The sequence below is a fragment of the Lithobates pipiens genome, unplaced genomic scaffold (assembly GCF_037356315.1).
Source record: "Lithobates pipiens isolate NorthernLeopardFrog02 unplaced genomic scaffold, aLitPip1_a1.2 Scaffold_13, whole genome shotgun sequence".
Classification (NCBI taxonomy): domain Eukaryota; kingdom Metazoa; phylum Chordata; class Amphibia; order Anura; family Ranidae; genus Lithobates; species Lithobates pipiens.
This window is the reverse complement of record NW_027507718.1, coordinates 97184441-97202109: the sequence shown is the minus strand read 5'-3', so window position 1 is coordinate 97202109 and position 17669 is coordinate 97184441. Positions and strand designations below refer to the sequence as shown.

The following is a 17669-nucleotide window of genomic DNA, read 5'->3' as shown; positions in this document are numbered from 1 at the left end:
ACAACTCCCCAGGGAGCATGTGACCCCAATGTATATGTATGGACCCCGCCCCTGACCAAGCAAATTAACGATTGGACAAGGGCCCATACACACTGCCTGTCCTTCAGGGCCTGACCCGCCTCCTTTCCAGATACTTCTGTGGAGAAAAAGGGAGTGTTTCCCAGGGTGATGAACAGGTGGTCACTCCACCCTAGCCCAAACAAACCTCCAGGCCTGTACAAAATACAGTAAGGCACTGGCAATTTAACCTAACTTCTAAACTAATAGCACCCACCTAAAGTGGTGGGCGTTACATAAGGAAGAGATAATAAGTGTAAAAGGTACATTGATAGAGTGGGGTGGGTAGGACGACACAGTCCAAGGACATAACAAGATGTAGGTAAATGACTCTCCAATATTAGGCTAATTTTGGTGTGGCCTGCTTCTAGAATGCATAAGCATTAATTATTTACCAAGCTAAAAACTTTTTTTTGTTGTGGATAGACTGGGGAAGGCTTAAAACTCCTGGGTTTTTGCTGTTGTCCAGGACTCTGTTAGAGAGATATATCCTCTCTAGAGATGAGCTTGAGCATCCTCAGATCCCATTTCTAGCCGAATGTGAAAGTTGCTGATTGGACTACAAAAAAGCATGACTTTAATGTAGATAGAGAGGACTTTTCCATCAGTTTCTGTCTAGATAGTAAAGAGTAAAGTTTTGGCTCAACATATACTTTATTGGATGTAAAGAATAGACCCCATAGTAAGAATAAAGACCAAAGCAAGTATATTTAAATTCTATTTTAGATTTTTTAATTTTTGGACATTTTTTTACAGGGGTTGAAAATGGGGAAGTATGTGCATATTTTGACAGCTGTGAGTCTTAGAAAAAGGTAAGGGCCAATTTATAGGATGCATAACTAATTAGGCAATAGTTTTACATATATATTGACAAGCTTTACAGGGTTTTTATATTAACTACATCGATCAATGCTGCTTTCTTGTATAGTTCAGGGAAACACAGACTGCCATCCTTTACAGATGGTGGAAAAGCATCAGCACAAATCTTATGCTGCTTAATAAAACAGATGGTCATGAGTTGAAGGCAGATTAATAGAGGACACACAGATTTTTCCCCAAAAATGACTGTCTATTATTCTTCATATCAATAAAAGGATGGTCAGCCATTCGGAATTGAGAAATATATAAGTAACTTTTTTATCATTACAATTTATGAGTATTATCTAAGTTGATCTCAACAAACAGCAAGTGCACAGATACTGTTACTCACATAGCAAAATATGAAGGGATGGATCCCCTGTTTCATTGATTACAAAGAAATTGAGGGAATCTCCTGTGTAGGAATGCAGATGTGTGACAGAGGTTTTAAATCACTCTGTATTTTCTGATTGCTCAATCAACTTTAGGTTTAAAAGCAACTATGTGTCATGCTAATTAGATATACAGTACAGTACCTTGAAATGACTATAGTAGTCCTTCGCACTCTATAGTTTACTAAATCTAAAAAGGATGGATTTGAGTCTGTCCAATTAGATTGTAACAAAAAAAATATGCAATTTTTTTTCCTCTACCCACCTTTCACTGGGCTTTTAAATAGCAGACAGATTTATCGTAATGTGTAGGGAGATTTACTAAAGGTTTTTTGGTTCTTAGGTTTTTAGGCTGGGCAATACTTTTATTTTGTTATTTACTACAGGCACTTATATAGCGCTGTCAATTTACGCAGCACTTCACATATATAGTACATTCCCATCAGTCCCTTCCCTCAAGGAGCTTACAATCTAAGGTCCCTAATTCACATTCATACATACACATACTATGGCCAATTTAGACAGAATCCAATTAACCTACCAGATTGGCCTATTACTTCCTAGGTAGTCAAAAATCGGATGGAGGAGTGGGACTTCCAGATGTGGCTCTTTACTATATATATGGCCATGGCTCTTTACTATATATGGCCATGGCCCTTGTACGCATCCTGAACTGGTGCCAGGACTCTATCAGTAAAACGTGGGTTCCATTAGAAAAAACAATGGCAGGGAAAAACCTTGCAGGTGCTCCCTGGATTCTAGCCCTGTCCAGGGGACTTTCCGACTATACTGACCCTTTGACTTGGTCCTCCCTATCTATATGGGATCGACTGAATATAGCGGGTCACTATTCTCCCCAATTGTCCCCACAGCACCCCTGGGAGGTTACCCTTGTGCCGCGTACACACGAGCGGACTGTATGGCGTACTTAGTCCGTCATACAATCCGACGGACAGTCCGTCATACTTTCCACTGAACGGACTTGACCACACACGGATACCCAAACAGTCCGACGAAAGCTTGCGCGATGACGTGTACAGCACGTACGACGGGACTAGAAATAGGAAGTCCAATACACAGCAAAGCACCCTTCCACCATGTAAATCCTTTCTGGGCATGCGCCATTCTTAGTCCGTCGAACTAGCATACTGACGAGTGGATTGTCCGCTGAAACCAAAGTACGATGGACAGAATTTCGAAAAATCCGAAATTCTTAGTACGCCGGACTGCACGCTGAAAAAGTCAGCTGAAGCCCACACACGAGCGGACTGTCCGCTGAAATGTGTTTCGACGGACTAAGTACGCCATACAGTCCGCCCGTGTGTACGCGGCATTGGATTCCACCTGGGGAAGAGCATGAGTTTTTTGGTTCCTGGGGTTCTGATAGGAAAGTCGCCTGTGCTAAATTTACCCCGCCAGGTATCCTATTGCCTTTCACCACTTTACAATCATCCCATGGTACTACGCCTTTTTACAGCCAGGAGCTACTACCAAATAGCAGACTTTCTCCGCAATCGACAACCCTAATTACAATCTTTCGATACGCTAACTATTTTCAAATCCCTATGTATCAATCTCCCAGATCCTAAACATTTATTATCTCAAATGTACAGGCTGGTATTAAGCTCACAATCCACATCGGTTCCATACCATATTAGAGTGTGGGAGAGAGAACTGGGACAGGAATTTACCCCCTCGCTTCCTCAGAGGATGAATAAATTAACACATACCACTTCTGCTGTCGTATCCAAGAGTCATCTTATAAATTTCTTACTAGATGGTACAGAACATCATCCCATTTAGCTCAAATGTTCCTGACAGCAGATGCTCGCTGCTGGAGGGGTGTGGACAACAGGTCACATTCCTCCATCTTTGGTGGTCCTGCCCCAAGATTAAAACCTTCTGGGAGTCCATCACCCCATGGATTAAAAAGATTACTCTTCAACCCATTGAGAGCTCTCCATTGCACTTTTTCTTCCATGAGGTTCTGTCCTCCTTAAGCTATATAAAAGAAGTGTGACTCCTCATTTGCTCAATGCTACCAAATCCCTGACCCCCATATTTCGGAAACAAACTACCTGCCCTTCTCTTTTACATTGGAAGAGGGAAGTGGATGCCACTATGGAGGTGGAACGGTGGATACACACTGTTAGAGACCAATATGACAAATTTAAATACATCTGATCAGAGTGGATGTATCATTCTTCCAAGATCCTACTTGATTGAATGTATTCCCCATGCACTGATTGATGGTATGCTAGCCTTTGCCACATGTGCCCCCTATAATTGTGCCCGACACTAGCTAGTTAGGGCTAGTGCCTAATTGAACCCTTTTCTTCTATTGGTTCTAAATGTTCCTTTCCCTCTATTGGTTACCTTTTTTTGTTATGGAATTGGTATCTTGTCGATTGTGCACTGTAATGTTGAATATATCTGATACACTTTGGGTTTTCTTGGGTATATTGATACCATTGTGAAAATGCAACACTCAAGTCTATTCTCCCCCTGTTCTCTCTCATGCCCGTGCTGACGATGGCTTGGGGACAGGAGGAGGACCTTTGTGTCTTCTTTGGAAAGTTATGCACCTGATCTGTATACTTTGTTCATAGACTGATTATGTTAGATTTGTCTGTTATATGAGCCTGGCAAGTGCACTTTGGATACCTGTGATATTTTTTTGTATTCTGTATTGTCATTGCCTTATATCTAAAACTTGCTAAAAATTTTGATTATATAAAAAAAGAACATGCAAACTGTAGGTAGTGTCGTGGTTGGAATTCAGACCGGTGACCCTAGTGCTGCTAGGCGGAAATGCTAACCACTTAGCCACATACTTACTCTTCTTAGACTTCTAGTATATCACACACACATACTAGCTTAAAGCTGTTGTATAGTGTTTTTTTTTTTACTTTTACCTACAGTTAAGCCTAGAATAAGGCTTAACTGTAGGTAAAAAAAAATCTTCCCCTCGAAAAGCGGCACATGCGTACAGGGGATTTTTGGCCGAAAACCCAGCAGATGCCGGACCCTGCCGGAAAGAAATCTCCCGCATGCATGCGGGGGAGTGACGATATCGCGGCTCCGGCCACTCACAGTGCCGGAGCCGCGATACCCGGAAAACACACCGACATCTGACATGTTCCCTTGGCGTGTCTTCGGGATTGGGTGAGATGTCGGGCCTCGTTCTAAGGTAAGTATTCCATAATGAGCTAGTATGCGGTGCATACTAGCTCATTATGCCTTTTCCCTTGCAGGTCTAAGAAAAAAAAAATATCAGCGGGTTTACTCCTGCTTTAAAAACATGAATTTATTTGAATAGTATTTAATTATATATATACATGGGAATCTCTATATTTTCTCATTAAATATGCAGGCTCTGCACAGTGCAAAAGTTGTACCTTACTTTTACATTCTCTCAGTGTAAGTATATGGGTCATGGTTTGCCTGGATTAAAACACTCCATGGCTGAGATTTTATTCCAACAGACATTCAGTAATGGTAAAAATTCTACATGTATGATATATAGACAACCACCACTGAGAGAATCTGCAAAAATGTAAATCTAATACAATAATGACATAATAGTACAGCAAACATGGAAAATATGATAGCTACTTCTATTATTATAAGGATAAACCTTATAGTAATCGGTCAAATTATGTGCTCACTATCCTTTTACCAAATAATATGCAATTTCTATTTACCTATTTTATGTATTTTCTCTATACAGGCAGCTATAGTCAGGGAAATTGGCTGTAAATGGTGAACAGAAGTTCACTCTCTCTAGATCTTCAGTAAATCTTACAGTCAGCCATAAAACCTAATGTACACAATATCTGAACAATACAACCTTTGCTTATCGGGTGCGGTTTAAATGCAGCGGGGAGGGAAGGGGGAGGTTGTCGGACTTGAACAGCTTTAACAGAAAAATAATACTTAATGCTAGCATTGTTCTGTAGAAAAACATTGTTGACACTTCCTTTGTACAATCTTTCCTAGTGCATTCTTTTCATTCACTCACTTTCGTAAATTAAATATCCTTTGAAAAGTATACTATAGCTATCAATAATACAGGGTATTATTATTATTATTATTTAAGGTACTTATATAGCACTGTCAATTTACGCAGCACTTTACATATACATTGTACATTCACATCAGTCTCTACTCTCAAGAAGCTTACAATATAATGTCCCTAACTCACATTCACATACTAGGGCCAATTTAGACAGAAGCCAATTAACCTACAAGTATGTCTTTGGAGTAGGGTATATTTAAAGTACATGTACTGTACAGTGCTTTATGTGAATTAAAAAAAAACATATAAAAGATATCAGCTTAATTTATTGTTGTACACTGATCAGCAATAACATTATGGTCACTGACAGGTAAAGAGAATAACAATGAATATCTTGCTATATGGGTGGGATATATTAGGCAGCAATATAACACGTTGTCACTGAAATTGACTTATTGAAAGCAGAAAAATTAGCAAGCGTAACGTCATACATAAACAGGTAAAGGGAATAACAATGAATATCTTGCTATAATGGTGGGATATATTAGGCAGTAATATAACACATTGTCCCTGAAATTGATTTGTTGAAAGCAGAAAAATTAGCAAACCTAAAGCCATAGATGGTTCAAATCTCTAATGGTTCAGCAGGAACCGACCAAGATTCGAACCATCCATGGGCAGGCTGAATGTACCTATTACCAGCATATCGGATTTTTGACATGCATATATTGCCAGCGGCTATGATCGTTAGCAATAATCATTGTGTTCTCCTGGCAGGGATGACTCTCAGCCCCTCCCCAGCGGGAAACCCAATAGATCTGCATTGTGGGGGAATCAAGTGATTTCCATGGTTGCAGGAAATAAAATTTCACCATCTATGGCTTGCTTAAGGCTTTCATTGACTATGACAAGGGCCAAATTGTAATGGCGAGATGACTGGGTCAGAGCGACACTAAAACTGCAACTCTTGTGGGATGTTCATGGTCTGCAGTGCTCTGAAAATGATTCAAGGAAGGAAAACGGGTGAACCAGTGACAGGGTAATGGGCAGCCAAGGCTCATTGATACACATGAGGTATGAAGGCTGGCTCATTTAGTTCACTCCAATAGAAGAGCTACTATAGCTCAAATTGCTGAATATGTTAATGCCAACTCCGATAGAAATGTGTCAGAACACACAGGACATCACAGTTTATTGCATATGAGGCCCTTAGTGTTCCCATGCTGAACCGTATTCACAGCCAAGAACACCTACAATGGGTTTATGAGTATCAGGACTGGACCACAGAGCAATGGAAAAAGGTGACCTGGTCTGATGAATTCAAGAATGATTTGAAGAATACAGCAATGAGTTTGAGGTGTTTACTTTGCCTCCAAATTGTCAAGATCTCAATCCAATCAAGCATCTGTGGGATGTGCTGGAAAAACAAGTTTGATCCATGGAGGCCCCGTCTTGCAACTTACAGGACTTAAAACATCTGCTACTGATGGCTTATTGCCAGATACCAAAGCATACATTCAGAGGTCTACTGGAGTCCATGCCTCAACAGGTTGATGGGTGGTCATAATGATATGGCTGATTGTGTACATGGACACGAGCTACTGTATATTTGCTTAATACATATTAAAGAAGAGATATAGGCAAAACATTTTTTTTCTCCATTTTTGATAGAGGAAGGGAGGGTTATAATCCATGTCAGCTTTTTTTTTTTTTTTGCCATCTGTGTCCAATTTGGAAAATTTACCTTCACTTCCTGTCCCATAACCAAAACAGGAAGTGAGAGGAAATTCCTGCGAATTAAGGGAACCTCTTGGGGCCTTCCAGGTCATCAGAAGTGTTATCCCTATTTAAAGATTTCCCTTCTATTTCTGGGTGCAAACCAAAATTTGGGATTTTCTTTTATGTTCACTGTCAATGATAATGGTAAACAGGGCAAATAGAGAGGGTGAATCTCCCTAACAGGGACACAGACAGCAATACAATTCTGACAGGTGTTCTAATCCATTTCCATTCTATCCAAAACAAAAACATTTTGCCTTTAGTTATATTTTAATGCTGAGATTCCTGTTTTGAAGCGCTACACAATGGTTGAGCTTTATAGTTCCTTCTCACAATGCAACTCTATTAGGACATGTTTACACAAGTGTTGCTCTTTGAAGAAGGATCTACGGTGGATCACTTTTCAGAAAGCAGTCCAGGTGTGGCTGACAGACATCCAAGAGGCCTTACTCCTCCTTGCCAAATGCCTGTTTTTTGTCAGCCTAACAGACTTTTTGAATGGAAATACTGTGCCACAACCACAAGCTTACTTTAGCTTTTGGCTTGTGGTTGCTGAGCATCCCTATTACCCTTGAATGGGTCAAATTTGGTGGTGATACTGCCTGTCTAACAGAGCAGGGGGTATCATTTTGTCTGCAGCACAAAGCAAAGCATATGTACAACCCTATCCGACTGCCTTTGCAGCCTTGGGGTGGGGTGGAACAGTATAAATGCAACTTAACTGCCTGTTTTTATCACCTCCAACCACAAGGGTAAAATAAGCCTTAGGCTGGCCATAGACAGATTGAATCTCAGCCAGTTCAGCAGGAATTTAGATCCATCGATGGGCAGGCTGGTTTTACTAAAGTCGATCTTTAAGTCAACTTGATTATACTGCTAGTCTGTCAGGGATTTTTCATTTGTTCACTGCCAGCGGCTTTAGCGTCAGGTTGTCTCCCTTGTGTGAGCCATCGTAGCTGTACGTTGGCTCTTTTTTAGAAGGCGTGCCGGCAGCGTGTCCCCAGAGCCGATGCACGTGCCTGGTGGGTGCCATGACCGCCGGGCACCCGTGATCACTTGCAAAAGAGCGAGAACAGGGATCTGTGTGTGTAAACACACAAATCCTAGTTCTCTCAGGGGAGAGAACACCAATCGGTCTCCTCCCCTAGTCAGTCCCATCCCCCCACAGTTGGAACACACCTAGGGAACACAGTTAACCCCTTGAGCGCCCCCTAGTGTTAACCCCTTCCCTGCCAATGACATTTATAGAGTAATCAGTGGCTATTTTTAGCTCTGATCACTGTATAAATGTCAATGGTCCCAAAAAAAGTGTCAAAAGTGTCCGATCTTTCCGCCGTAATGTCGCAGTCATGATAAAAATCACTGATCACTGCCATTACTAGTAAAAAAAAAATGCCATAAATCTATCCCCTATTTTGTAGAAGCTATAACTTTTGGAAAAAAACAATATACGCTTTTTTTTTTCCAAAAAATATGTAGAAGTCTAAACTGATGAAGAAATAATTTTTTTCAAAATTTGGGATATTTATTATAGTAAAAAGAACTAAATATTTCGTTTTTTTCAAAATGTATGCTTTTTTTTGTTTATAGAGCAAAAAATTTAAAACGCACAGACAGCTCTATTTGTGGGGAAAAAATAACATCAATTTTGTTTGGGAACAATGTCACATGACCACACAATTGTCAATTAAGGTGACACAGTGCCATATCGCAAAAAATGGCCTGGTCATTAAGGGGGCAAATCCTTCTAGGCTGAAGTGGTTAATGGTTCCTAACAGGTTAAACAGAGTCATTATTGCAATTAATCTAGCCTGCATCTGGTCGCCGGTCTATACTATATAGCAGCATTTAATTTCATACAATGACAAAAATATGCAAGAACAAGTATGTAAAAAAAATGCAGTCAACAAGTTTCAGGAGCAGGGCATTGAGATTTTATGCTGCAGGTATAGGTTTCCAACAACTCCACACAAAATCTTCTCGAACATGTCCAGGTAGGGCTGAGCCCGATGTTCGAGTCGAACATAAGTTCGACTCGAACATCGTGTGTTTGCCCACTCACTGAATTTAGAACATTATGGGGCGTTTGCGGGATAATTCGAGTGCCTGCAGAACGTTCATAATGCACTGCGAGATTGCAGTTTGCAGATTGCTGCACATTTTTAGGGATTGTCCAAAAATTCGCTCTTTCTGGGACCAAACATGCCAGCTGGTGTTTCAGCTCTCTTTGGATTTGGGTACTCACCCCCTGAGCTACTTTCATGGTAGAAATCTTCACTTACAGTGCACTTGCTGAACACAGTCAGGCCCTACATTTACGCTCTATGGAAACAATTTGTTCCCCCCATTTCTTTGTGGCTGTCTAAAATCAACCACATTAAAAGCATGGAATACCTTACAGCTAACTTTTACACCAGGGAGAAGAAACGTTGTGACACGTGGTACTTCTGGTCTATCGTTTCCTGTTCTACAGCTTATCAAGAATTGTTGTGTCCATTTGCTACAGGTCACAATCTGGGTAGACTAGTTGGCCAACAAGGTTCAGCCTAGATTGATCTGTGGGCTCATGCTCGCTTATCCAGATGTCAGTTACCGATTTTGGCTTCCTGCCTTCCTGGCAGCCTCCCTCCTTCCCTCCTCCCTCTTTCCACCCTAGCCTCCCCCCCCCTATTCCCCCCTTTTCCTTCTGTCTGTCTACTCTTCCTCTATGTTTCTATCTTTTTGACCTCTTCCTGATAATTTCTAATAGAATATATACTTTTGCCAAATGGCATTGGGCTCAGATCCCCGGCTGGCAGCCAACATGGGAGTCTCAGTTGTTTTTGTTGAGGTCATCTCAGATTCACCCTGTAGTTTACCAATGATTCCTGTTTGATTGTTTTTTACCTCAGTTCTTTGTCTTACTGAGTATATGTTGTTATGACGAAATTCTTTTACATCGTTCTCCTTTCTCAGATTTGTCTGAGCTACCAGGGAATTATCTTTCAATAAATAAAGAATTAACAAAAAAAAAGTCCCACAAACAATGACCTTAGGGTAACTATGCATTCATTAAATTTTTTTAGACATTTTCTTTAAAAAGAACAGCACAAATCTAGACACAGCATGGTACCAGCTTTAACAAAATGTAACACAAATGCTGCTTACCACACTAGAATCTGTGTGCTAACCTGCATGCTCCATAATATAGACTTATCTTTTGCCACTACTGTTGAACAAGGTGGATGAATAATCACTGAGGTAAACAGACCAGTGACAGGTTTATTACATTGACTGAAGTTTTGTGCTAACATCATTCTCCTTTTTGAAGCTCTCATTCTTAAAAGAATCAACAATGAAAGGGCTTTTGTAATTTCTCCAACATATAAGCTAAAAAGCTTCCAGTATAGGTAGCAGACCTGGAGGGGAAGCTGTTTTCCTTTTTTTTTACAATCTGGATTTTAACTTCATTGCATAACTGTAAACCAGGAAGAAGTAGCGTCTATGAAGTCTATGTGCAAGATCCTCTACCTGTGCCTTCGAAGAGGACACTAGGAGCTTGCAAGGGCCTGCCTGCCTGCTTTACATAGGAGTCCTAAAACGGGCGAGATAGATGTCGTAGTAAGAAGCCTTGTTACAGCTCCGCAGTTGCTACAACATTTTTCGGAGCACTTATGTCAGTTGGATCCCTGTGGATGATGATAGCACATTGTTAAACTATTGAGGGAATACTACCCTAAAGGCTTATTTGTGTGTGCCTCCCGCTGTGAAATCTTTGGAATTCTGGTAGATGGTGCTATAACAGCACTTAGAATAATCACCAAAAATCACCTATAACGTTGGTTGGACATTTATCATTACCATTGCTGCACAAAGGACTTTTTTTTATTAATTATGGTTTTGTTTACAGGATTATTGTCTTAATTTAGCGCTGTTTTAGTATTGAAATTTACAGGAATTGGACTGGTTTATTTTTTATACTATTGTTTTACATAACTGTAAACCATTTCATTTTTTCAGTGATTTCTCCACGTCGTTTAAGAGATCGTGAGCTTTTGAAGAGAAAAAAAGAAGAGTCCAGGGAGAAAGATACTTACTTGTGGGTTTTTGGGTAATGTTTTGGGAAATCAAAATGTAATCTGAAACATGTTCATCACATGTCTTCAGTGAAAATTTACAGTATGTAGTAAATGACATGACTGAAAGCAAAAATGTTTTTTTATTTTTATTTTGGAGTGGGGGGGGGTTAAGAACTCTTGTCAGATTGTTATTGCCGTCTCTGCCCCCTTTAGGGAGAACCACCCTTTTTATTTGTCCTGGTTACCATTATCATCAAAAGTGAAAGTTTGCTTGGCACCAAAACAGGAAAATCTTCTAATAGGGGCACTACTAGTTCTGTTCAACCCTGGTGACAACTCTGGATCCCTCACTTTGGAAGGATTTCCTCTCACTTCCTGTTATGCCTATGGTACAGGAAGTGAAGGTAAGCCTTCCCAATGGGACACAGATGGCAAAAAATTACAGGTTATATAACCCTCCCTTACTTTTTCCAAAATGAAAACGTAAACGTTTTGCCTTTAGTTTTACCTTAAAGTAGCTCTAAAGGCTGAAGGTTTTTTTTTTACCTGCATGCATTCTATGCACATCTATGCATGAAGGTGAAAAATGAAAAAAAAATTCTGTATGCAGCAGCCCCGCCCCCCAATACTTATCTGAGCTCCCTCTTGATCCACGTTGTGCATGAGAGCATTGGCTCTCCGGGGACTCTCCTTCCATTGGCTCCCGCTGCTGCCAATCACATCCAGTCAGCAAAAGAGGAGAGAGAGGGTTGGGGCCAAGCCACAGCTCCGTTTCTGAATGGACACACAGAGCAGCAGCTAGGGAGTGCGCCTGCTTGGGTGCCCCCATTGAATTTCAATCACAATGAATCTACTGATGGCTTTCACTCATAGTGAGCCTATTTGTATAAGCTCATCATGAGTAAAATGCACCAGAGGGTGGAGCTCAGGTGGTCTGCTATACAGCAGATTCATCAAAAAATAAAGCTTTTTAATCTGGAGTATGACTACATTTTTCTTTAGATTTGATTAGAAATAAACATCAAAAGTCCCCAAGGAATTCCCTTAATTTTCAGGGAATTCCTCTCATTTCCTGTTTGGCTATGGGGCAGGAAGTGAACGTAAATCTCCCCAAATGGACAAAGATGCCAAAATAAACCTTACATGGGTTATGTCCCTCCCTTATTCTATCCAAGATGAAAAAAAAAAAAACATTTTGACTATAGTTCTACTTTAACACATGGAGAAGTGCATTATGCTTCCTAATATTTTTCAAGAACTTTCTCAGTAACCTGCCATGGAACAATTCCCACTCTTTTTGGGGGTGGGGGGCATATACACACATCTTTTGGATGCTATAGGTTATATGCTTGTGGGAAGTATACATTTTTAACCCATTACATGAGTATAAAAAGTTTGGATTTGATATACTATTAGGTTGCTGCCATTCCTGGAAGCCTGTGTTTTTAACCACTTAAGCCCCGGACCATTTTGCAGCTAAAGGACCAGGCCCCTTTTTGCGATTTGGCACTGCGTTGCTTTAACTGACAATTGTGCGGTCGTGCAACGTGGCTCCCAAACAAAATTGGCGTCCTTTTTTTCCCACAAATAGAGATTTCTTTTGGTGATATTTGATCACCTCTGCGGTTTTTATTTTTTGCACTATAAACAAAAATAGAGCGACAATTTTGAAAAAAAATCAATATTTTTTACTTTTTGCTATAATAAATATCCCCCAAAAATATATAAAAAAAAAATTTTTTCCTCAGTTTAGGCCTATACGTATTCTTCTACATATTTTTGGTAAAAAAATCGCAATAAGCGTTTATTGATTGGTTTGCGCAAAAGTTATAGTGTCTACAAAATAGGGGATAGTTTTATGGCATTTTTATTAATAGTTTTTTTTTACTAGTAATGGTGGCGATCAGCGATTTTTATTGTGACTGTCGACATTATGGCGGACATGTCGGACAATTTTGACACATTTTTGGGACCATTGGCATTAATACAGCGATCAGTGCGATTAAAAATGCATTGATTACTGTAAAAATGTCACTGGCAGTGAAGGGGTTAAGACTCAGGGGCAGTGTAGGGATTAACTGTGACCTAACGTGTGTTTTTTTTACTGTAAGGGGCGTGGCTTAGCATGTGACATCACTGATCATCGCTCCCTATGACAGGGAACAGACGATCAGTGACAAGCTCACTAGGAAGCACTTCAGCTCTGTGACCCACGGACCCGATCGCCGCAGGTGTCCCACGGCCACAGTCACGGAGCTCAGGACCTGGTAACGAGTGTGCCGACGGTGGTGCGCTCGCAACCCACGGCTGGGCTCTTAAAGGGCAACATACCTGTACGTGCTTGTGCCCAGCCGTGCCATTCTTCCGGTGTATATCGGCGTGAGGCAGTCCTTAAGTGGTTAATCAGGCAGGTTTGTGAGTTAAAACACACTAATTCTATATACTGGCCCTTTGGCCTGGACATGAAATTGTTTCAGACATATGTTTTTTTCTATTGAACTTTAACATTTTTTTTACATTCCTTAGAGACCCTGTCAATAGCATCTACTCCTGATGAAGTAAATAAAAGCTAATGAAACCTGTTGAGATAAAAAATTTATATTTCTTACAAGGCTATACCCTATAGCAGGCTTTCTCGACCTTTTAACCCTAGAGGAACCCCAAAAATAATTTTCATGTTTCGAGGAACCCTTACTAAAACCAAATCATCAGGGCTCAATAGGAACAATGCTCCTTATATTGGTGGTCAATAGGAAGAATGTCCCCCTTAAAGTGGTGTTCAGATTGCCACCCTTAAACACAGCTAAAAAGCTATTTGGTGTCATGCTTTTGGCTTTGCTAAGTGGTGCTGAACCTTGAACTCTGTAGGCATCATCAAATAGGTGGTCCACCAGCCACAGCTCAAGGAACCCCTAGCAACCTATGGAGGAACCCACGGGTTCTACGGAACCCTGGTTGAGAATGGCTGCCCTATAGCATCCAAAAGATGTGTGTATATACATACCTCCCAAGAAGAGGGGAAATTGATGCATAGCAGGTTACTGACAAAGTTCATAAAACAAATTAGCAAGCATGATATGCCTCTCCATGTGTTTGAATTGTATATAAAGTTTTTTTTTCTAAGACAAGCTTGGCATAAATTATATGTAACATATACAGTATTAACCTTATACATGTGTGGTGTCAGGGTTGCTTCATCCCTAAAATTAAAAAATGACTAAAACAAGTTACCTCCAACATGGGACTTTCTATGCCATACTGTTAAAATGCATCCATTATTTGTAAAAAATATTAAAATATGTGGTGTATTTCACCTAACAATACTTCTGTTTCATGTAAAGCATGAAGGTATTCATGCATAGAAACATAATACATATAAATATGTTTCACAGCATATGGATATTTGTCCCACCCAACTCCATGTATCTTGACTTCTTGATACAGTATGGCCTGGGGAGTAGAACGATGTATATCTCAAACCCCACTTCTTTAGGTTCTGTGAAACTATAGACAACAATCAATATACATTCCAGCAGCCTTACGACTGTGTATAATACATTGTATTTATGATGATGTATACCTTTCATTAATCGATTTTGGTAATTTGATGTGGATAAATGTTTTTGACAGTGTAAGGTGTCAACATGTAAAAACATTAGGCATTGTGTTGAATCAGTAGCATGTGTTTTATCTATTTTTCTAATGATGTACTTAAAAATGATATTTTATTAATACAAAAACAATATAAGATAAATGTGGTTACTACTGTACATACAGTAAATGGTGATGTACCTTTAAAAGTCCAATTTTCTTTTGATGTATACTCTAATAGTAGTGCCAGATCACAATAACAATAATGTTAGTTAAAGGTAAAACCACCATCTATGAATAGTAGCATCTGTAGTTGCCAAAATTTTACAGAATCCCTTCATTCAAGATGTTTTGTTTAAATAGAGCTAGACTATATTCAAAGCTCTGTTTTACACAAGCTCTAACTCAATACACGTGTACATAAAAATATTAGTACAAACTACTATTAGAACAATATTGTGTATTTGCATTATAGTGGCATTTTAAATGTAGAATTGTGATGTTACTGTGAACTTTTCTATATTTTAAATTGCTATGATTTTGCTGCTTAAATTTTAAGCAGCTCCCTCCTTACAGGGTTATCTAAAACGTTTTTTTTTTCCTAGTGAACAGACCCGAAGTAAGCGTCCTCGGCAAACCAGGGGCACTGGTAGCAGGAGAAGAAAGCAAGTTACTGAACCTGAGCCACAGCTAGAGCCACAGCCTGAATCTGAACCAAAGATTGAACCAGATCACAAACACGAGCAGGCCGCTGAACCACAGCATGAACCTGAACCACATCATGAAGATGAGCAAGCCACTGAACCACAACATGAGCCTGAACCAAAGAATGAACCAGATTACGAGCAGGCCACTGAATGGCAACATGAATTTATGCCTGAAAATAAGTTAGTAATAGGGTATGATGTCCAGCAAGGTCTCAGCCAGCAAGAACCTCTAGAACATCTAGAATATCATGAAGATCCAGTTGTAATAGCAACAGAAGGTGAGACTGCAGAAGAGACATATGCTGTACATGAAGAAGCTGATGGACACTTTCAGCAAGACATCACCTCTTTAATTACAGGTAATATTTTGTGGAGTTTAAAACTTCACATCTTGCTCAATCTGCAAAGAAGGGAACCACAGGTAAACTTTTCTATTCTCTAAATCTACTTCTAATATATATCTCAGTGTGCCTATTTTACATGACATTGGTCTTGCTGTTTACAAATCATGGCAGTCAAAACTGTTTCAAGTCCTACATTATTCACAGTTAAAAGTCACAGCACAGTTAGAAGGAGAATGTTATCGATTTTGACGGTTGTGATAAATATGGGTAGAGATTACAAGACACAATTAATGGTAGACAATATTCAAGAAAGACTCATGTCTGGTGGGGATGTTGCTGGTCTGAAACGCAATATTTCTCCAGAAAATGGTGTCTGAATGAATATCAAACGCAAGATCATTGCATCATCCAGGTAAAACCAGCTAGCTGGTCCTTTCACTGTTCAATCACATGCTGACCCTTCTTCAGTGGTTAAAGTGAATGTTTCTGGCACAGGATGTCTAAGGACAGTCTGGTAGTTAGTACACATCTGATTGCCTTCTGTATGTTTGATAAAGTAACACATTGGAAGCAGAACAAAGTCTAATAATATATTATTTTAAACAGTTCACTTTATGCATGATTATCAAAGCTTACATAGGACATTGGCCATGCCTTAAAGAGGAACTGCAGTCTGCGCGCATAATTTGTAATAAAAACATCTTTGCCATTCTAAAGGCTTCCCTCCAACCAATTTGCATATTATTTTATATATGCTGTGATTCTGTACTTGCCAAATATGCTGCAGAAATCTCCCTCTGAGTCAGCTGCATCCATTTAAACTGTGGGCAGCTGAAGCTGCTGCCTGCTCACACAGGGGCACACTTCCAGCTCTGAAGCTCTCATTGGCCCTCTTACGACTCGCTCCCCCTCCATTCCTGGCAAACTCTCACAAGAGTGAGAGAGAGAACTGTACATGATGTTATAAGCCTAGACTTTTTACCAGACAAGAAACAGGAAGTGGGCTGTATAAGATATTTACTGGCATAAAAAAAAATGTTTTACTATCCAATGTTAAAAAAACAGGAGCAGAAGATTTAATAGATGGAAAGATGAAATATTACTGAAGTTCCGCTTTAAAAATAAATTCCTGACTGAGAATTTGATATTACTGTACAAAAGGTAGTTAGATAAATGCAATGGTCAACCTTGTTCTGGAATTTTGTTTTCATTATTACAAAGACATAATTTCATGGATAAATCTTCTTTGCTAATGATCACGTCTTTTTATTCTTTTGTCCAGATAAAAAAGAGGTGGCCGAGGTGGAGCCTGAGCCACTTATTGCTCCACCCGAAGTTCTCAAATTCCCTGAGGAAGAGGAGCATCAATACTACACTCCACTACTTTAAGTTTCTAATAATTATCCAGACCATAGTAGGGTTCATTGAAAACTTTTTTTGTGTTTATATAAAAAGAAAATATGCTGAATTTTCTATGCAATGTTTTAAAGTCTGTAAGTTGTAGAATGACTATTGTGTGTTTAGAAAGACATTTCTATATAAGACTGACAGTTATTACCATGCACCTCCTTGTTAATATGTGAGATATTCAATAAATAGTTATTACTGAGTTACATTTCACCCCGTTGCAAAATTATTTTATGATTGCAATTTGATAAATCACATTCATACAATTTATACAGAGAAAGTACACCAGCATGACTAAGAAAAGATTCATATGATGAAAATATACCAGCAGCACTAGAATTACATATTTGGATAAAGGAATCAGTGGAATCAGTGGAATGTGTGGCATAATAATTACGTTTTGTTGATAAGGTATGACTGATACCGTAGCTATGCTTATCAACTAGAGGAATAATGCA

At 39.5% G+C, this 17669-nt stretch overlaps 1 protein-coding gene across 2 annotated transcripts in view; it reads left to right on the top strand.

The window, feature by feature from the left end:
• HEMGN (hemogen) overlaps positions 1 to 17424 on the top strand; it is a 30585-nt gene extending 13161 nt beyond the window's left edge. Inside the window, exons 2-4 of one of the 2 annotated variants that reach the window (XM_077475301.1) lie at positions 11104 to 11194; positions 15359 to 15819; positions 17087 to 17424. In XM_077475301.1, the coding sequence (XP_077331427.1) occupies positions 11104 to 11194; positions 15359 to 15819; positions 17087 to 17193 (659 nt within the window). In that variant the 3' untranslated portion in view covers positions 17194 to 17424. The remainder of the gene's footprint in view (positions 1 to 11103; positions 11195 to 15358; positions 15820 to 17086) is intronic. The other variant, XM_077475302.1, reaches the window with a different exon arrangement.
• Positions 17425 to 17669: the final 245 nt, after the last annotated feature.